Source organism: Quercus lobata, chromosome 9, assembly GCF_001633185.2.
Source record: "Quercus lobata isolate SW786 chromosome 9, ValleyOak3.0 Primary Assembly, whole genome shotgun sequence".
Lineage (NCBI taxonomy): Eukaryota > Viridiplantae > Streptophyta > Magnoliopsida > Fagales > Fagaceae > Quercus > Quercus lobata.
Window position 1 is genome coordinate 10,542,675 of NC_044912.1, and position 19,061 is coordinate 10,561,735.

At 33.6% G+C, this 19,061-nt stretch overlaps 1 protein-coding gene across 2 annotated transcripts; it reads left to right on the forward strand.

Annotated features, from left to right (window-relative positions):
• The first annotated feature begins 10,802 nt into the window (after nucleotides 1-10,802).
• On the forward strand, nucleotides 10,803-18,857 carry LOC115960006 (probable protein phosphatase 2C 76). Of its 2 annotated transcripts, none has more exons than XM_031078702.1 (9): nucleotides 10,803-11,129; nucleotides 12,113-12,408; nucleotides 13,177-13,304; nucleotides 13,932-14,030; nucleotides 14,321-14,479; nucleotides 14,689-14,775; nucleotides 17,662-17,753; nucleotides 18,042-18,116; nucleotides 18,440-18,857. In XM_031078702.1, the coding sequence occupies exons 2-9, from the start codon at nucleotides 12,155-12,157 to the stop codon at nucleotides 18,593-18,595; spliced, it is 1,050 nt and encodes a 349-aa protein (XP_030934562.1). In that variant the 5' UTR covers nucleotides 10,803-11,129; nucleotides 12,113-12,154; the 3' UTR covers nucleotides 18,596-18,857. The 2 variants fall into 2 exon arrangements, with proteins under 2 accessions (XP_030934562.1, XP_030934560.1); XM_031078700.1 differs by having other exon boundaries at nucleotides 10,911-11,117.
• The last annotated feature ends 204 nt before the right edge of the window (nucleotides 18,858-19,061 follow it).

Sequence of the window (19,061 nt, forward strand, 5' to 3'; positions counted from 1 at the left end):
TGAATGGCTAAACATAGTGCATAGACATAACAATTACAAAACCAAATCTCTACCAAACACTTACACAGGAAGCCAAACTTAGCTCAACTATTTAGTGCATATAGATGCAAGTCTAAACCACATATAGCACACTAACACAAACTTAGTGTATTTCGGCCACACAAGGTTACATGATACACAAGGCACTTTCATTTTTGTAATCATTCATTACCCAATACTCACACAACAAAGCCTTGAGGGATTATTATTGGGTACTTTAGGAAAATACTTCCTCTCTCTCATATAGGGGTGGGTCTCACCCATCATGGGGTCTACCCCATGTAAGAGGGAGGGAGAATACTCTCAAAGTATCTAATAAATTTCTAGTCTTGAGTTGTGTGGATGGATAGGCTTTGGTCCTTGGGCATTTATGAATGGACCGGGCGGAACATGCATTCCACTGAAATTGAGTCAAATCACTTAAAAAACTCAAAAATTTTAATACCTCACCAAGTAGAGGGGCAGGGTCTTGTGCCTTAGTCTAAGAAACTATCTTTCTTTCTTGCAACTTAAACAGTCTTGGACAAGTGTGTCTAGAAGAACTACAATGACAAGAAAATAATAATAATAAAGGGCACAAGTAGCATTACTCTTCTTTTTGGTAGAGTTCTAAAATTGGTCAATGGAATAATTTTAAAGACATGAGTAGTATATATAATAACAATATTCATAATTCTAAAATTCATCAGTCAATCTCAAGTTTTTCAACTATTCGATAATTTTAAAAACATGAATAGTTTAAGATTTTTTTTTTCTTTTATTCTATTATAATTTATAATTGTCAATGAAAATTATAAAACTCATTTTCCTCATTTGTGAACATTGAATATATAATAACACTTATTAGCTAGATTTTGATAACGTGTGGATTTATTTTTTGGGTATCTTTATATAATATGTACATGAAAGAAAGTAGAAACATTGTTAAGTGAATTGAGACAACAAAAATCACAAACTGGATGACTAATACATCTTTAGATTTATATATGGGGAAAGTTAATGGATGTTCTAAAGATATTGGTTTAAGAAATTTTTTTAGAATTTTTTTATGGAAAAAAAAATGGCAACTGAAATTTTTTATTTTTTTTATTTTATATTTTCCATGAAAGTAGTATTAAAACTTTCCAAAAATAGTCCATTAAAAAATTTCTTAAGGGCACTCATTAATAGGACCATTATAATATTTAATTAATCTGAACCATTAAATGAATTCATTTCAAACATAGAAGTTCATTTTTTGGCAGTAGATGAGTTCCCTGTATATTGATATAAAAGAGGATTGTTAAAATAAAGGCATGGTAAAAAAGAGACGATGTTGAGAGCTTCCTCCCCTCAATTTTAAGAAGACAATTTAGTGCTCAATTTTTGTCTACTTTGAGGTGTCATCAATCAATCTTTACATATTCGATAATTTTAAAAGCATGAATGGTATAACTGTATAAGATAAAATCCTTTTGTTTTTTCTTCTTGAGGAGGAGCTATAGTTTTTGATAAAATGTGGAAACTTTTTATATCTTTTCATATTTATTTGTTGTTAGTGCAAAGGTACTTTCCTCAACCTATGAAAGGAGCAGTATACAACAAAAATCATGATTGAATGACTAATGCATTTCTAAATTTGTAATATTTTAGTATTTGTTTGGGATCCGTTTATTTTGCTAAAACTGAAATCTTTTTGCTGAAGGTACTGTAGATAAAGGTAAAAATTAGTTGAAATAGTAAAGCGGGACTCATAAATAGTATCAAAAAGTGCAGTAGGACCCATGAATATAGTAGCAAAAATAAACTGAATACTAAAAATAAGCTGGCAAAAATAATTTTTGCCAAATGCACCAAACCATAACCAATAGATTATTTGTTGTTACTCTAAACTTTAAAATAAATTCATTTCAAAGGTATAAGATTCTTCCATGAAAAATTAGTTGATGAATAATCTTCCACAAACCATACCCGATAGATAACGTAATGAATCTATGAAGCAAGTTTGTTATTTTATGGTCTGTTTGGATGTTAAAAAATGGAGGGGGAGTAGAGTAGAGGGAGGGAGAGTAGTCCAATTACCTTATTTGGAAGATTTTTAGGGAAGGAGGGGGAGGGATTTGGAGGGGTTTGGAGGGGTTTGGACTCCCTCTAACCCCTCATTTTTAATTCCTCCAAATTGGAGAGATTTGGAGGGAGAGTAAAGTAGATAAATTATTGTCCAAGTAAATTCCCTAATTTATCCTTTCTAAATTAACAAAATTACACACAGATTTTATAAATAATGTTTGATTGTTTCCTGAGAAAATTTAAGCATTGACTTCCTGTTCGTTTCCTGAGAAAAAAACCCACATCCGGTCCAAGTCTTCTCCTTCATCAATCGGAAAATCCAACCCCATTTACGTTTGTGCTAATTTAATCAAAAGAAAACGTCCTTTTCTTATTAAACCTCATCAGTGATTCCGATGCCACCATAACCACGCTCCTCCAAAACCAATTCCGATTCCATCTCCGATCCGAACGAGTCGGCGTTCATCTTCGTCGAAATCATGGGTGGAAGTTTACCTTTGTCTGACGTCCTCGACTTGAAGAAAAGAGAGAAAAGCGAGTGATTTGAGTTTTCGGTGATGGAACAAAGCATGGTGGCGCGTCGCTCCCATCGGGACCCGACACGAAGAAGCGGCGCGTGAGCCACTTCTATCAGTCCTCCGCCAGCGGGTCTATCGGTGCCGCCGTCAAGCTCAACAGTGGCGACGCCGATATCGCTTTCAACTGGGCCGGTGGGTTCCATCCACCATGCGAAGAAGCCTGAGGCTTCTGGGTTTTGCTACTTCAAAGATATCGTTCTGGGCTTTGCTGAGATTCAATGAATTTTTGAATTTATTTTTATTTTTGTTAGAATTTATTTTGAGGTAATAGAAATTATTTTATAATAATAGTTTTATACTTTTATAAGTAGTATATGATGGAATTAAAATGTTGATTAAATAATTATTTAATCTAATAAATTAATCATAAACTAATATTGTAAGTTCATTTTTAAAATAAGGGTAAATGTGTATATTTAAATTATTTCCTCTCCTCTCTCTCTATTAATTTTAAAAACATCCAAACAAGGTGAAAAATAATTATTTCCCTCTACTCTCCTCCCCACTACTCCCCTCTCTTCTACTCCCCTCTACTCTCCCCTCCCTCTAAACTTCCAAACAGGCCATTAAGGTGCATGCCAAATGAAGGCCTTGTAGCCACCATACAATGCCGGGACGCAAACGTTAGTACAAAAATTTAGCTTACAGATTTTCTGTAAACTTACTTAATCCCCATACCCCTTCAATTGTATATTTAATTATTTGTCTTAATTTCTTCTAAAACTTAAATCAACTTAATTTTTAAGTAGGAAATATTTCTTTTAGTTTTTATTATTTTGATCACTAGTTTCTTCTGAATCTCCTTAAATCAGTGTATATTTATTGGGAACTATCTCTTGGGAAAAGTTACCAAATGTCCTAAAAACATTGATTGATTTGGTTTAGGAAAAAAAAAATTAGAAGAAAAGAAAAAAACCAATTTATTTTTTTGAAAGCTTTTATATATACACCAAGAAAGTAGTATCAAAACTTTCTAAAACAGTTTATTAACAAATGCCTTAAAGCACCAACCCTTTCTTCCTTACTTTCTTTAAAGTCCAATTTAAAGCTTTAAAGTAAAATGCGTTTCCAACATTTACAAACATTTCAAACTCATATATGATCAGGGCTGGCCCTAGGCTTAGGCCAGTTAGGCCATTGCCTAGGGCTCCCTTACTACAGAAGGCCCCAAATTTGGGGGCAAATTTTTTTATTATTTTTTATTTTTTATATATAAATAATTTGGGAGATATTAAAACATTTTAGTTTACATAATTTTTTACTATTAAGAAGCTCAAAGAATTGAGTAATGCTAGAGATAGAAATAAGACAAATTTAAATAAATAGATCTTACAAATAGACATGTTACTAATCACAAGTAATTCAAATAGGAAAATGTTAAAAACACTATAAATTTTACTACATAACTTTTATTTATTTAATTATTTTTATATATGTGTGTGAAACTCTCTTCTAAAGACTTAAATTTCGGTCATTGCCCCCCACACCCCACAAGAACTTATACTTGTGGAGTGATCACTGTACTAAGAGTGCGTGGTGGTTTCCATAACTTTTATTATTTGATGTGACAATGAATATGATAGGTGGATTTCAACAAACTAATGAATATATTTTTAAATGAATATTTTGATTGATGATATATCTTTGTAATTCTCATGTTGTAAATTTTATAATATTTCTAGTATTTTTGTAAGTCTTATGTCATTGATCACATTCATTACAACACTAGTTTGTAGTAAAATTTGTTATAACTTTAGCATTTTCTATAAAAAAAAGAAATCACATTAAAAAGTAAAAAGAATAGATTTTAAAAAAAAATTATTACATAAAATACTAATTAAATATTATTTAAGTGATAACATAAAAGCCTCATTGAAAGATTTTGCTTTAGACCTCTGAAACACTTGGGCGGCCTGTACGTGATTAGCAATATAATAAAAAAAACTTATAGAAGCTAGTTCTATGGCCAACTTGTTTGGACCGAGTGGCAACACAAGCCCAGAGTAACTTGTCAAACATTCTAGGTATGGCAGCCACAGTTAAAATAGCGTAATTGACCTGCACGCTGTGCTGGAACAAGTTCTACATTTTAAAGGTATAAGAATCTTGTAAATATGTCCAAGTCTTGTAGTTCAAGCGGCACTTCTTGACCTTTTTAATTGAGATATTCGGGATTCGCTCATTATAATTATCGAATTGTAAAAAGATAAAAATAAAAATATGTAAATGTAGCCACCATTTGACGACACCAGAATGTTAGGGACTGTTTGGATTGGCAATTCTCATCACTCAATTCTCAGTTTCGATAACTCAATTTTCAAAAATGGTGGGACCCATCTCAATTCTCAAAAAAAAGTTTGTTTGGCAAGCCATAACTCAGTTTCCAATTTTTTGTTTACATCACTCAATTATCTGATTTTTGAGTTATGAGTTATGGAAACTGAAAACACCTTTTGGCTGTTTTCAGTTTCCATAACTCATAAGTCAATGACATTTTTGTAATTAAACACACATGAGGGACCCACTCAACAACAACTTTTGACCAACTGACTTTTTTTTTTTTTTCTTTTCCTTTCTTCTTCACTGGGTTCGGTCTTCACTGGTTTTTTTTTTTTTTTCCTTTCTTCTTCACTGGGTTCGGTTCTTCATTGAGTTTTTTTTTTTTTTTTCTTCACTGGGTTTGGGTTTCTGGGTACTGAAAAAAAAAAAAAAAAAAAAAAAAAAAAAAAAAAAAAAAAAAAAAAGCTGCACCGTGACAGGTGTGGGCCCCCAAATAGTGTGAAAAATAGTGAGTGATGGAAACTGAGTGATGAAGGCAAACAGATATGAAAAATTGAGTGATAAGTTATGAATGATGAGTTATGAGTGATGAGTGATGAGTGATGGAAATTGAGTGACGGAAATTAAGTGATCAAATTTTGTTGGCCAAACAGGCTGTTAGTATTTGGTGCAAAAATTTAGTTTCATGGCAGCGCCTTCAATCTATACTTCAAAGTTCTTCGACATTGCATAAGACTTTGACATTGATGAAGAAAATTCAAAGATCCCCTCTGCCCTTAAAAAGGTACACAACTTGGACTGGGTTGGCATAGACTAAAAACAATCATAGCCTAATACATCCAACTGGAACCAAGCATGAAATTTTAATTTGGGAAAGTCATAATACAGACCAATATCAACTCGGACAATCTGTCCTATCTTGTTTGCCGAAGACAATAGTGAAGTCTTAACCCAAGCCCAAATCAATATTTAGAACATTCAAGTTTGGTTCCTCTCCTATTAAATCAAAGTCATGACAGAAAGCACCAGTCAAGTTATACCTTATAATGCCATTCACATTGGCTGATAAAAATTCTGATAATATAAACTTCAAGATTACTCATCAATAGACAGTGAATCTCTCAATTAGATACAATATTTAACTTTCTTACATCTGCAAAACTCAAGAGGAGCCACCCGCCACGCCCAGTGGGCTGGCACCTAAAAACATCTATGGCCGGCCCTCTAGAAGTTCTTCCAAGTTCCCCATATTTGGCCCATTTGGCCATTTGGTCTGATTTTTTTTAATGCTTAAAAAATGGGTCTACATGTTTGACCAGCAAGTTGACCTAACTTGACCCGGATTTAAACATGTTGGGTTGGGTCGACCTGTTTTTATTTTGAGGAAAAAAAATCTTTAACCTGGATGGGAATTTCTTCGAGGTTTTGGTTGGGTTAATGGGTCTAGGTCCAATTTGGCAAGGTCTAACTATGGGTTTGAGGGTTGGTCAGGGTGGGATGGCTTGAAGGTATTTTTTCTATTCTTAATGAGGGAATTCAACATTAAATAAGGTATTTATGAGACCCCACGCGCGGGGTGGGGGGTGCGGGGGACGCTCATAAGAGTGCTATAAGAAATAGAAACCAAGTGTTTTGAGTAATGGTAACAGAAAATATACATAAAATAAATTGTAAATAAGTTATTTATTTAAAAAATTTATTGAATTATATTTATAAATTGTTGGAATATTCACGTGAGTAGTGCAGTTAGTAAAGTCCCTTAGTCCTATATTGGATACTAATTAAAAAAATAAATTGTTAATATAACATAATTGAACCCAAATTCATTAACTTAAACTTTTGAGTAAAGTAATGGTTAATATAATATACGAACCAATTGAAGTCTTCCCAACATATTATCTCCCCAACAAGTGGTATAAAAGCTCATGGAACAACTGGCCAAGTGTTTGTTAGAATAAGACTATAGGAGAGATACCCCAAATCGTTGTATTTGCGAGAGAAAACTATTTGGGTGTATTTGAGATTTGAGTTTTATGAGTGTCTTTACACTATCTTTTAATTCTCCAAATTTATTAGTAGAATTTTCTTGTTGTTGGCCCCCATATATATTGACATAGGCCAAAGGCATCCTTAATGTTCTCATTGTACGAATTTGTGTCTATTTTTTTAAGGATGAAGTTTACTTGCTATTTTGAGAAATTCGAAGATTGTGATGTAGCAAACTGTGAGTTGTGAAAAAAAAAGTGATGAGTCATGTGAAAGGGACATGGGTAGCTTCAATTGGAGTCCAGGGATGGGAACCCTGAATTGGACAAAAAAAATTATATATAATATTTAATTTTTTTCTTGTTTTGACCCCCTAGAATAAAAATTTGAGCACCCTGACCATAGATTTTTTTAAAGCCGAATTGAAATAAACTTGAACATAATCCTCTTAACAATATCTTGACATTAAAATAAAAAAAGAAAGCTTAATAACATACCAATTTGATCTAAAATTTGGGGAAAAAATTAATTAGCCTAGCAACAAAAGTAAAAATTTGTTAATATTAAAACTTAGAAAAGCTCATTTAAATCTTAATAAATTTGAAAAAAAAAATTAATCAAATAGGAGATTAGTGGATGAATGATTGCTTGGTTATGTATATAGAAAGAGATGTAACTCTTATGATTGATAATAAAGATATCATGCAACAATTTCAAAATATGAAATATCGTATAAGACAATTATAAAAATTGATGTATTTAGGATTTTTTATATTTATTTTTGTGATGTTGATATATTTAAGTGTTCATATTTTAAATTTTGCATAATTTATGTTTCTTATTGGCTATTGGAAAAAAAAAAAAAAAAAAAAAAAAAAAAAAAAACAACAACAACAACAACAACAATCTTGGAGTGGCCACTGAAAAGGGATAGACGACTCACAATCTACTACATCTGAAGTGTGGGAAAATTGTGACCAAAAAAAAAAAAAAAGTCTTGGTATTAAAATTACTCTGCCATTTTACGTAGTTCATGTACAAGCCCCAGGATATTTCATATTTTCACCAGAGAACTGAGTAAGATACTACGGAGTCCGCACTCCCTATCCGCAAACCCCACAAGTCTGACTCTTATTTCCACTATGAATTCTGCATGATGCAGACAGGTCGCAATGTACCAAAAAGAAACAAGCTTTGCACATAAATATGTAATCATGCATCCACTCACAGACTCACAGTGTTATTGTATGAGTTTATCTTTAAGGGGAGTAGGGACAACAATATTTATTAAATTTTAAAAAATTGCTATTATCTGTTGGGCCATTGGCTTTGGCTACGATTGTCTTCACTCCATTAAAGTCAGAAAATGCTATCTACAAGCTGTCATGCCACCATTGGTTGGTCCTATGTTCACCAAAAAAACTTTATTGTCATTAGTATATTTCATACAAAAATAAGCTACGTAAACATAGAGTTGTATCTAAAATTAGTAAAACTTTAAACATGAAAAAACAAATTGACCTTTTAAGCTAAAACAATTATATATGAAACTAGTGCCTCTTTCATATTTATAGAAAATTGTTTTCATATACTGTTACATGAAGAGATTAATTTATCTAGATTCTCTTATCTAGTATGAAAGCAAAATGATTTTTATTTTTTTTAAGCATGTGATGTTTGATTGTTTTAAACTATAATTTTTTTTCTCTCTTTCTTAGTAAGTAAAAGCTCTCATGTAAATGCAAGCTTTACTGCACATTTTAATTTATTTAACAATTTTTTCAGGGTGTTTTATTATACTTTACTGAAAATAATAAATGAAGGTTATTAAATCCACACCAATCTCCCCCCCCCCCCCCACCCCTAAAAAAAAGAAAAAGAAAAACAGGACTACTTATTTTATCATATAAAAAGCACTTTTTATGGCACAATGATCTACAAAGGAAACTATCTTCTTATTTAGAAGTCTAATGAAAAAATATAAATAAATCTTTAAATATTTTCATATAGTTTTTATTGATTTACAGAAGCATATGATACAATAGATACCTAAACGTAAAATTAATCAACATTAAGTGATCTATTTATACTAGCAATGGATGGGCTCATTATAGTGATTCAAAAATTTCATTGTTGTACGCTTTTTGCAAGTGATATAGTTTTAGTTAAACTAGACTTGAAATTAACATCATGTTAAAAATTTAGAGAAATACTTTATAATCTCAAAGTTTTTGGTTATATATAACTAAAACAAGATAGATGAAATCTAAAGTATAAACAAAGATTGTAAGACTTGATGATGAAGAGAGTCCAAATATCAAGATTATTTGATATTTTTTATTATTAATAATTCATAAAAATAGATAGATTGAAAATTATGTAAATCATACGATGAGTAACATGGTAGATGAAGTAGAGAAGCACAACAAGAATAATGTGATTGTAGAATACTTATTAAGTTTATGGATAAATTTTGTTTAGATTACTAAAAGACCAATTATAGTCTATAATACTAAATATTAGATTGTTAAAATGCAACATGTTCATAAAATGAGTGTAATTGATACGATAATGCTAACATAGATAAGTGGAAATATAAGGAAGATAAAATTTGAAATGAGAGTTTTCGTTCAAACATAGAGGTTGCCCATATTGAATACAAAAATGAGAGAAAGCCACCCCCGCTCTATTAATCTCACCTCTCAGCCCAACTTTTGCAGCAATGTTTTTGTGATTGTTTATATAACCAAAAAATAATAATAATATTAAAAAGAGGTAACAAAGAAAACTACTTTAGATATAGTAAAATGAAATAAATACATGTTCTCAACTTCTTCTATTTGAGAGTTTCAATTTATGACATTCACTCCTAATTATAACTCATTAATATTAAACTAAGACACCAATCAGTTTATGGTGTAAGTGAGGATTGAATCTTAGATCTCTTATTCAATCATCACAAATTTTACCAGTTGAGCTAACTAAAACTCACATATATTCTCAACCTTGATTAGTAGTTGAGGATCAATATTCAATCTAAACATTTTGGGGAAAAAAAAACCCTGTTACTATAACAAATTATCTTTTCCATCCTTGATATTTTAACAAATATATGAATAAATTATTTTTATTATTTGAAAGACAACAAATATACACATAACCATCTAATTTAAAGTAGCTATCAAATCACGATTTCAATTAAAAAAATCACGATTTTAATGCAAAAAGTGGGTCAAAATGGCCAAATACCACTATTTACTGAAATATATATCAATTTACTATTATTTCAGAAATATATAAGGATTTACCATTTTTTGGATACTTGAATTCATGGAACTCAAGTTTTCCATAGTAATCGAGTTTTATGAACTCGTGTTCTTTAAAAAAAATAGCCTTCATGTAACTTGAGTACCATAAAGAAATTTAAAAAATTTTCTAAGGAGCTTGAGTTCTATGGAAAACTCGAATTCTCCAAACTCGAGTACCCAAAAATAATAAATTTTTTACATATTTTTGAAACAATGATAAATTGATATATATCTGAGCAAACGATTTTATTGTGCTATTTTGGCTGCAAAAAAGTATGTGTAGGTTTTGTATATAGTAAGCATTGCGCACCATATTTACCCTAAAAAAATGGACAACTGAGTTGAAAAAAAAAAGGTTTCGAAAGTGATGAAGAACGTGGCAGGTTATAATTGATGGGTTGAAAACTCCACCCTGAACCACGCCGCACAAGATGAGTCCCTGTCGGGCATAGGTGGACGCGTGGCTCACGAGCAATGCCACGTTGCCACTTCTCTTCAGTGCCAAGCTTAAAAAGTAAAATAAAATAAAATAAAAAGCCAAAACCCATTAATTTCTTCTTTTCTCTCTCTCCTTCTTTCTTTCTTTTGCTGTCTGTGTCACTCTCTCTCTCTCTTCCACTTCGAAATCTCACTCATACATAATATCTTTCTTTCTATCAATCAATCTTCACCTCCTCGACTCTCTCTCTCTCTCTTAGAGAGAGAAAGTGCTCTTCATCCTGATTCTCATCACTTCCTCTTATCTCCTCTCAGATTCGGATCCATTCCACTTGCTCCGAACCCGACCCGCTTAACACCGATCCGGTTTCTTCGATCCGATCCGATCCGATCCATCCTTATCGGAGCCGTACCACGAGTCTTGTCCGTCCATAAACCCGTAATAATTCGGGTATCTTTATTGAAATTCAATCCAGTTCTAACTTATTTTTTAAATTTGTTACTGTTTTGCTTTTGAATTGTTTTCGTCGTTTCATGTTTGGTTGCTGAGAAACTGTTGGAAATTGTAGATAGACTGAGTGAAAATGCGGAGTGTTAATGTTTTATGCTGTTTTGCTTTTGTGTAATTCAGCTCAATAATGCTAGGTCGGTTTTATGAAGCTCAATTTAGTGAATGTTCAAAATGAACAAGTTTGAATGAAATATATATATATATATATATATATATATATTGCTGTTATTGTGCTCTAATGGAAAATTTAAAGTGCATGGATCATTTTTGAATTGAATTTTGTGGTTACATTTGTGGAGGTTTCGCCTTTTTGATCTCATTTCGTAGTTCGTTCGATGTTTATATTGGTGTTATTCTGCTCAAAGGAGATATTTTGATTGTAGTATTCTATGTTCAAGTGCATTAGAAGTGAAAGATTCAACCTTTTTGATAATATATTTTCGCGTGTACATTAGTTTTTCAATTTCACGATGAATTGTATGTGAACCAAAGCATGTACTTACATTGTAGTCGATTACTGTTCTGGGAGATAATATTAATAACATTTCGTAGTTGATTGAATGAAAGATCATTTTTTTGGGAGGATTGTCTGAATTGAATTTTGTGTGCGTGGATCATGTCTGAATTGAATTTTGTGTTACATTTTTGGAGTTTTTTCATTTTTGATCTCATTTCGTAGTTCATTCAATGTTTATTTTTCTGTTATTGGGCTTGAAGGCAATATTTTGATTGTATAATTTTATGTTCAAGTGTGTAAGAAATGAAAGATTCAATTTTTTTTTGATAATATATTTGCGTGTACATTACTTTTTCAATTACCCAACGAATTGTATGTGAACCAAAGCATGTACTTACATTGTAGTCAATTATTGTTTCGGGTGATTTGGTATATGATTTAGTAATGTTCATAATTTTATTGGCAGTGTACAAGAGAAATCTGGTGCTGGAGGCCAGATAGGTTGATTATGCAACTGTTGCATAGAAATGTGATTGCTCAAGCTGGGTGTATAGGAGTATTTTCCAAAAGCATAGTGCAATTGTGTTGTAGGAGGAGGAGTTTGCATGTGGGTCTTGGATTAAATTATTTGTGGAATCGCCAGTTTAGTACTAGTTTAAGAATGATGGTTGATGCGAGTGCAACGGAAGAACGGCGACCCATTATTGACGTGTTGCATGAGAAGGATGAAGATGGTGGATTTGCTACCGGAGGGTGGAAAAGGTTAATACTGGTCCTTCTTTATCATATGTGGTTTGTATGTACTTGTTTTGAATTATAGCGACAAACATTCTTTGTACTCATTGAGGTTAAGTAGAACCATTTGAGCATTGTTTTGGCATCATAGATTGCATATATTTTGCTAGTTAAGACCAAATATGTGCAGTGTTCTAATTGTATGCACTAGTGCATGTGCCTTTCTTGTTGACCTGTTTATTTTATTTATGGCATGTTTGAATGGCCAAATTTTTATTACAGAGCCAGGTGAGCCAGGCATTGAGTTGGTTACAATTTATTGCACTTTTAACTTGTACATATAAGAAAAGTGGAGATTTTAGTCCAATACCAACCTTTAATATTAGAAGTTGTAAGATTGGTGCCGTCCAAAGGGAAAAAAAAAAAAAAACTGAAAATAGCATTGCTTATATTAGCAAACAATGAGGTATTATTAGAATTTTGTGGAGAAAAGTTAATCTCAATCATAAGAATTTAAATGATTCTATTCCTTCTTTCTCTATCCTAAAACGGAATGAGAATTATTTTGTTATCTTTCCAGATCTCTATGTTTCGTTTTTATGAAATCACCTTCACTTTTCTCTCAGACTGACTGACCCTGAAGTGAATGGACACAAATATCTCATGTTCAGGGACAATTATTCTATTACTGATCAATCTAAATATGCTTGAGTGGTTGCATTCTGTGCTATCAGTGTACCTATTATCTTGTGAGACCAGAATGCACTAATCTTGAGTCTCTTGTCTAATTGACAGTGAAGATGCAAAACTGAGCTGTGGATATTCAAGTTTTAGAGGAAAGAGGGCAACCATGGAGGATTTCTATGACATTAAGACATCCCAGATTGATGGGCAAACAGTCTGCCTATTTGGAATATTTGATGGTTAGATTTTCTCTTATCATTCTTGCCTTAGAGAAGTACAACAATTTGTAGGAAATCATTGTCTAGCACATACGGAAGGTGTCCTGTGTGGTTCCATGTTAAAGGATGAGTACAAACTGCTACATTGGAGTTATTGTCTGAGTGTTTTCCCATATGCATGTTACCAACGAGGCAAATTATTGACATTATGTGTCTTGCTGTTCTTGTCTTGACTGATGCATATTGAATAATAATCTGAGCTCAGGATGTCTGGACATGTGGAGTGAACCTAGAGTTTTGGATCATGATTTGGTTATTCATTGGTTTTCACCTAGAAACTGCCTTTTATAAAACTTTGGCCAAGTCTGTCAGTTATTGTTTCTGTCTGAGTAGCCATGTATTTAATAAACTAGAATCATCCAAGAACCATAAAACCTAGATATTTTATCATTAGAATTGTCAAGCCACACTGATGTTTGGTCATGGACCTCAGAGTTTCTGCTTTATAAGGTATTGACTCTGGGTCTGTTCACATAATCCACTATCCCAACATTTCAGTTTATGTTTAATAACTTCCAGCTGGAGACTGAAGCCACTTTGTATATGAGTAGGATATAATTTCTCTAACAAATATGACATGTCTTACAGGTCATGGGGGTTCTCGTGCAGCTGAGTATTTAAAGGAGCATCTTTTTGAGAATCTCATGAAGCATCCAAAATTTATAATTGACACCAAATTGGCTATTAGTGAGTTCAAGTTCTCTGATTAGTGATCCCTCATTTTTATGTACCATTCTATGTGAAAGAACAGGGTTATGCAATTGTTGCATATCCCTTGTTGTTGGTGTTCTGTTGCAGGATCCCATGTGGCTGGAGATGTTAAGTTCAATTTCTGATTCAGACCAGATGAAGCAAATGGCTTCTTCTCTTTGTCAATGCCACTGGTTCACAGGGTTTGGGGTCCTGCATGGAATGCTTTTGCACCTTTTGGTTGTGGGTTTGTTTTATTCTAACTGGTAACTTGGTTAAGCTTGCAGGTGAAACATATCAACAGACTGATGCTGCTTTTTTGGATTCTGAAAGAGATACATACAGGGATGATGGTTCTACCGCATCAACAGCAGTGTTGGTTGGTAACCATCTATATGTTGCCAATGTTGGAGATTCAAGGACAGTAGTATCTAAGGCCGGCAAAGGTAATACTTACAACTCTGTCTGCATCACTTAATACATGTAAAATATTGATTGAAATTTTAATGGCAGCCAGTTTCTAGTTTGATGGTTGAGCCGTAACACTGATGATTTCTAGCAATTACTCCATGAACTGTACATCTAAATGAATATTAATAACTGTGGAGCCGTGAGGGGGACTTCTAAAGGAAGCTGCTTTTTTCCTTTTCAACAGCAATCCCTTTCTCTGAAGACCATAAACCAAATAGAATTGATGAGCGGAAGAGAATTGAAAGTGCTGGGGGCATGATAATGTGGGCAGGTAAGGTTATTTGCATATAATCTGTCTTATTGAAACAAAGAAACTGATATTCTGTGTGTATTAGCTGTGATGATAATTTTCACAGCACAGTATGTGCTTTAACTGATCTAGAAAACATGGGTTAATATTTTAATGGATCTTACCTTTGAGTTCCTTGGGTTTACCCCCAAAATTTTAGGACTAGGGCTTTTTTATTGTTTTTGTTGCTGCCATTGTTACCTCTAAGTTAGTTACTGCTGCAAAGAGTCAGGCTTGTCAAACAAATTGGAGATGTTGGTACTTTTACTGAATGGTCAGAGAAAAGTTCGGTAATCTGTAAATAGAAGCTTTTGCAGATTTCTAGGATAACTGGATTGACTAATGAATTGGTGCATTAACGTTTGGAGTGCAAATGACAAGCCTTTCTCCCCTATTAATTCTGTCTTGTTATTACTTATTTAGTCAATGGCCGTATCCTTTGGCTGACGGGCGCCTTAGCTGATGTAAGCTAATGCAGCTAGAGATGGAAGGTTTGATATGGTGATACTCAACCATGGCTTTATCTGATTTTATTTTCCTCTTCCCATACAAGTCTCAAATCAGAACCAGGCTGATAATCCCATCCATATCAAACCTGATCCATCATATATGCTACAAACTCTTAACAGGGATGAAATGGATTGAAGCTAGTAGTTTTCTCAACTAACCTGTTTATATAGGTAACTTGCATATAACTTATATCATAACCAAGAGCCTTATATTTCAATTGGAACCTCCTAGTGTTTCCAATGGAAGCAACTAGGGTTCAATTCCCCCCTCCCCATTTATCAAATTAAAAAAAAAAAAAAAAAAAAAAAAAAACTTAAATCATTAATATTAATATTTAAAAAAAAAATTGTTTCGTATTTGCATATAATGTGCATTAATAAATGAACTAGCATATATGCAAACCTCACTTATTAAGCTATGCATATTTGTATTAATAAATGAAGTAGCACTTACTTATGACTTTTGGACCAAATGGCATCTCCTCCTCCCTGGACTTAGGATGAAGTCTGCGGTCATTGTTTCCAAGTTCAAGTGAGACCATTGTGGTTAGAACAACAAAGCATTAGCCCCAAAATTAGGGGTAGGCAAGTGTGACCATTGTGTATACCTAACAATAAACAAATATATAAATAAATAAATGACGTAGCATTAACTTCTTTTTCCTTTTTTTTAGTACAATTTTGGCTTTTATGTAGGGTTTAGGGTTTGATTAAATGCAAAGGGGCACAACCCCTGTATACAAGATGTGTACAAAAGCTACACCAACATTAAGCACAGAAGGTACTGCTTCTCAAACGTATTGGTAAAAGAGAATAGACCGGAAGCAGTCATCCTCTCAAATTGAAATTTGAGGAATAAAAGTTTGAGATCTAGAACAGACTTTTCACATCCTTCAAAATTTTTATCATTTCTCTTACACCAAATGCACCACATGAGATAGTGAGGGATCACTTTCCAAATCACACTATTGTTGCATCTACCAAACCTGCCTTGCCAACTTGCTAAAAGCTTCACCACACCTCTTGACATAGCCCAATGGATCCCAAACAAAGTAAACACCATACTCCATAGCTCTTGAGCAACAAGGCCATGAAGAAGTAGGCAGTCTGTAGTTTCCCCAGCCAACTTACACATGCAACACCAATCTCTAACAACTACCCGTCACTTCTTAAGATTATCAATAGTTTGGATTTTCTCCAAAGTTGCTATCCAAAGAATAAAAGCTACCTTAGTTGGGACTTTAGGCTTCCATAAACTTTTCCTATATGATTTCTTTCTATTTTGTAAGATACTATGTGTTCATCATCTTGAATAAATAACTTTACTTATCAAAAGAAGTTTATAATAGGATTCGACTTTGAAAGCATTCCTTGGAGATTGATTCCAGCAAAGTGTATGCACTCTTCTGTTTTACATGATTGGAATAAATGAGATCCATAAATGATACAAAGGACTCTAGCTCCCAATCCTATACCATTCTAACAAAATTGATATACCAATGATGGGTCTCCCCTGAAAAAAAATCTAAATGATCTATAGTATCAGGTGCTATTTGAAATATTTAGGGAACGTCTCCCTCCCTCAACGGTTTCTCCCCACACCAAGAGTTGTGCCAAACTTTGTGGGAGCCATCACCCACCCTAAAACTAGTGAACCAGTCAAACTATACCAATTATGCCCTAATGTTCTTCTACAGGCTCACCCCGTGTGGCCCTTGAACCCTGGACATACTGCCATAATTGTGATTTACCACCCTCCTCCATAAAGTCTCCCTCTTAGTTGCATGCCTCGAAAGCCATATCCCTTGTAAAGCCTTATTGAACAAGACTAAATTTTTGATACCTAAACCAGGAGTGGTTCACAAACTTGCTCCAATTTACCAGGTGAAACCTAAACTCATCTCCAATGCCACCTACAAGAAATCCCTTTGTAGCTTCTATGTGTGACGAGCTACTCCCATAAGAATGGGAAATAAAGACAAGTATTAGGTAGGTAGGCTGGATAATGCGCCCCCCCCCCCCCACAAAAAAAAATATATATATATATATATATATAAATAAAAGACAAATTGCATTGTCAACCTTCTGATTGTCTTCTTATCATTTTCTGTTGCATGCTTGGGATACTTTTGGTGTTCAATATATATCAAAACTTCACACCAGAAGGAAAGGACATTCTTCAAATACTCAAGTGCATGTTGTGTTATTCTTTTCTAACTCTAGGCCAATAGAATGTATCTCAAGAATAGTCCAGTATAAAGATGCCATTTTATGTGTATAAATTTGTCTACTTTTTGTATATGGTGGTGTGATAATTCTTCTGAATAGCTGAACTTAATCTGCTGGATTGTGTTGTTAGGAACTTGGAGGGTAGGAGGCATATTAGCTATGTCTCGCGCTTTTGGTAACCGTATGTTGAAGCAATTTGTTGTTGCAGAGCCTGAAATTCAGGTGATCCTTGAAATTATCTGATTGATTTTTTACAGTTATCTTTTGGATAAATGATCTCATTGAATTCTTGCAGTTCTCTAGGGAACTGCCAATGACTCAACTGTTAGCAGTGATGCCTTTCTAGTTTTTCCAGGAATATCTCCTGGATGGGAAAATATTTTTTCATGCTCAAAATGACTGGCATCCACCTAAATCATAGAGTTTGTTATAATAATTTTGGATTTTGGGTTGATATCCTGATATAAAATATTTTAGCAATTCCTAATGTATATATGTTCTTTCCCCCAGGATCAAGAGATAGATGAAGAATTTGAATTGCTTGTGCTGGCAAGTGACGGACTATGGGATGTCGTACCCAATGATGTAAGTCCAGCTCTCTCTCTCTCTCTCTCTCTCTCTGTGTGGCATACCCACACACACAGGGCACATGAGTTTGCATGTGCATGGTTGCACATGCTTCTGTGACTGATGATTGACCTGATGGATATTAGATACCCAATCAGTGGTCCTGCATTTAATTTTCTACCTAAAATAAACAAAGAACAGGTCTTCTGGGTCTCCCAATAATGTGTAGTAGACACTGGCAAAAGGGAAAAATAAAAAGATAAGGGCTCTTGAAGTTTCTCAATTTCATTTCATAAGAGGGTGATAACTCGAAACTAGTTGACATGTCATGCTGTGTTCAGGATGCTGTATCTCTTGCCCTAACTGAAGAAGAACCTGAGGCAGCGGCTCGGAAGTTAACAGAGACTGCTTTTACCCGTGGCAGTGCAGACAATATAACATGCATTGTGGTTAAATTTCACCGTGACACAGCAGATCCAGCCAGCCCCCAAGCATGATTAGAAATTTTCTATTGCATGTGTAGATTAATTAGCATTTTAGATGATTAATTATTTGAAATCTGCACGTGCATATTGGCTGAATGTGCATATCAACAGAGGCAATTTGTTTATTCATTAGGTACATTTTCAAATCTGCTTGTATTGAGAACATGGTCTTTCCACATATTTGTATGTTGAACTGGTTTGGTTATTGTCTGTAGAGGTGTCATTTGGATATTTTAATTTTAATAACAAAGGCCTGATGCTTTGTCTTTTGTTAGAATCTAATAAAAAATAAGGAGATTTACGTTGTATGGTATTTTCTTGGGTACTAGGTGTAACAAACTGTCATGTCTTTACATATTACTTGGCTTCCAAGCATCAAGATGTCTGGTCAACCTACATTCCCCTTAATTGGGAAATATATACTGGTGACAAGGAGACAAAAGACTTGGAGCCTGGGCACGCAGGTTGCTGTTTATAC

Coding starts and splice junctions, on each gene's coding strand:
- LOC115960006 (XM_031078702.1), top strand. CDS start 12,155: ATGCAACTGTTGCATAGAAATGTGATTGCTCAAGCTGGGTGTATAGGA. Junction 12,409..13,176: donor GCTACCGGAGGGTGGAAAAG/GTTAATACTGGT, acceptor TCTAATTGACAG/TGAAGATGCAAAACTGAGCT. Junction 14,031..14,320: donor TGACACCAAATTGGCTATTA/GTGAGTTCAAGT, acceptor TTAAGCTTGCAG/GTGAAACATATCAACAGACT.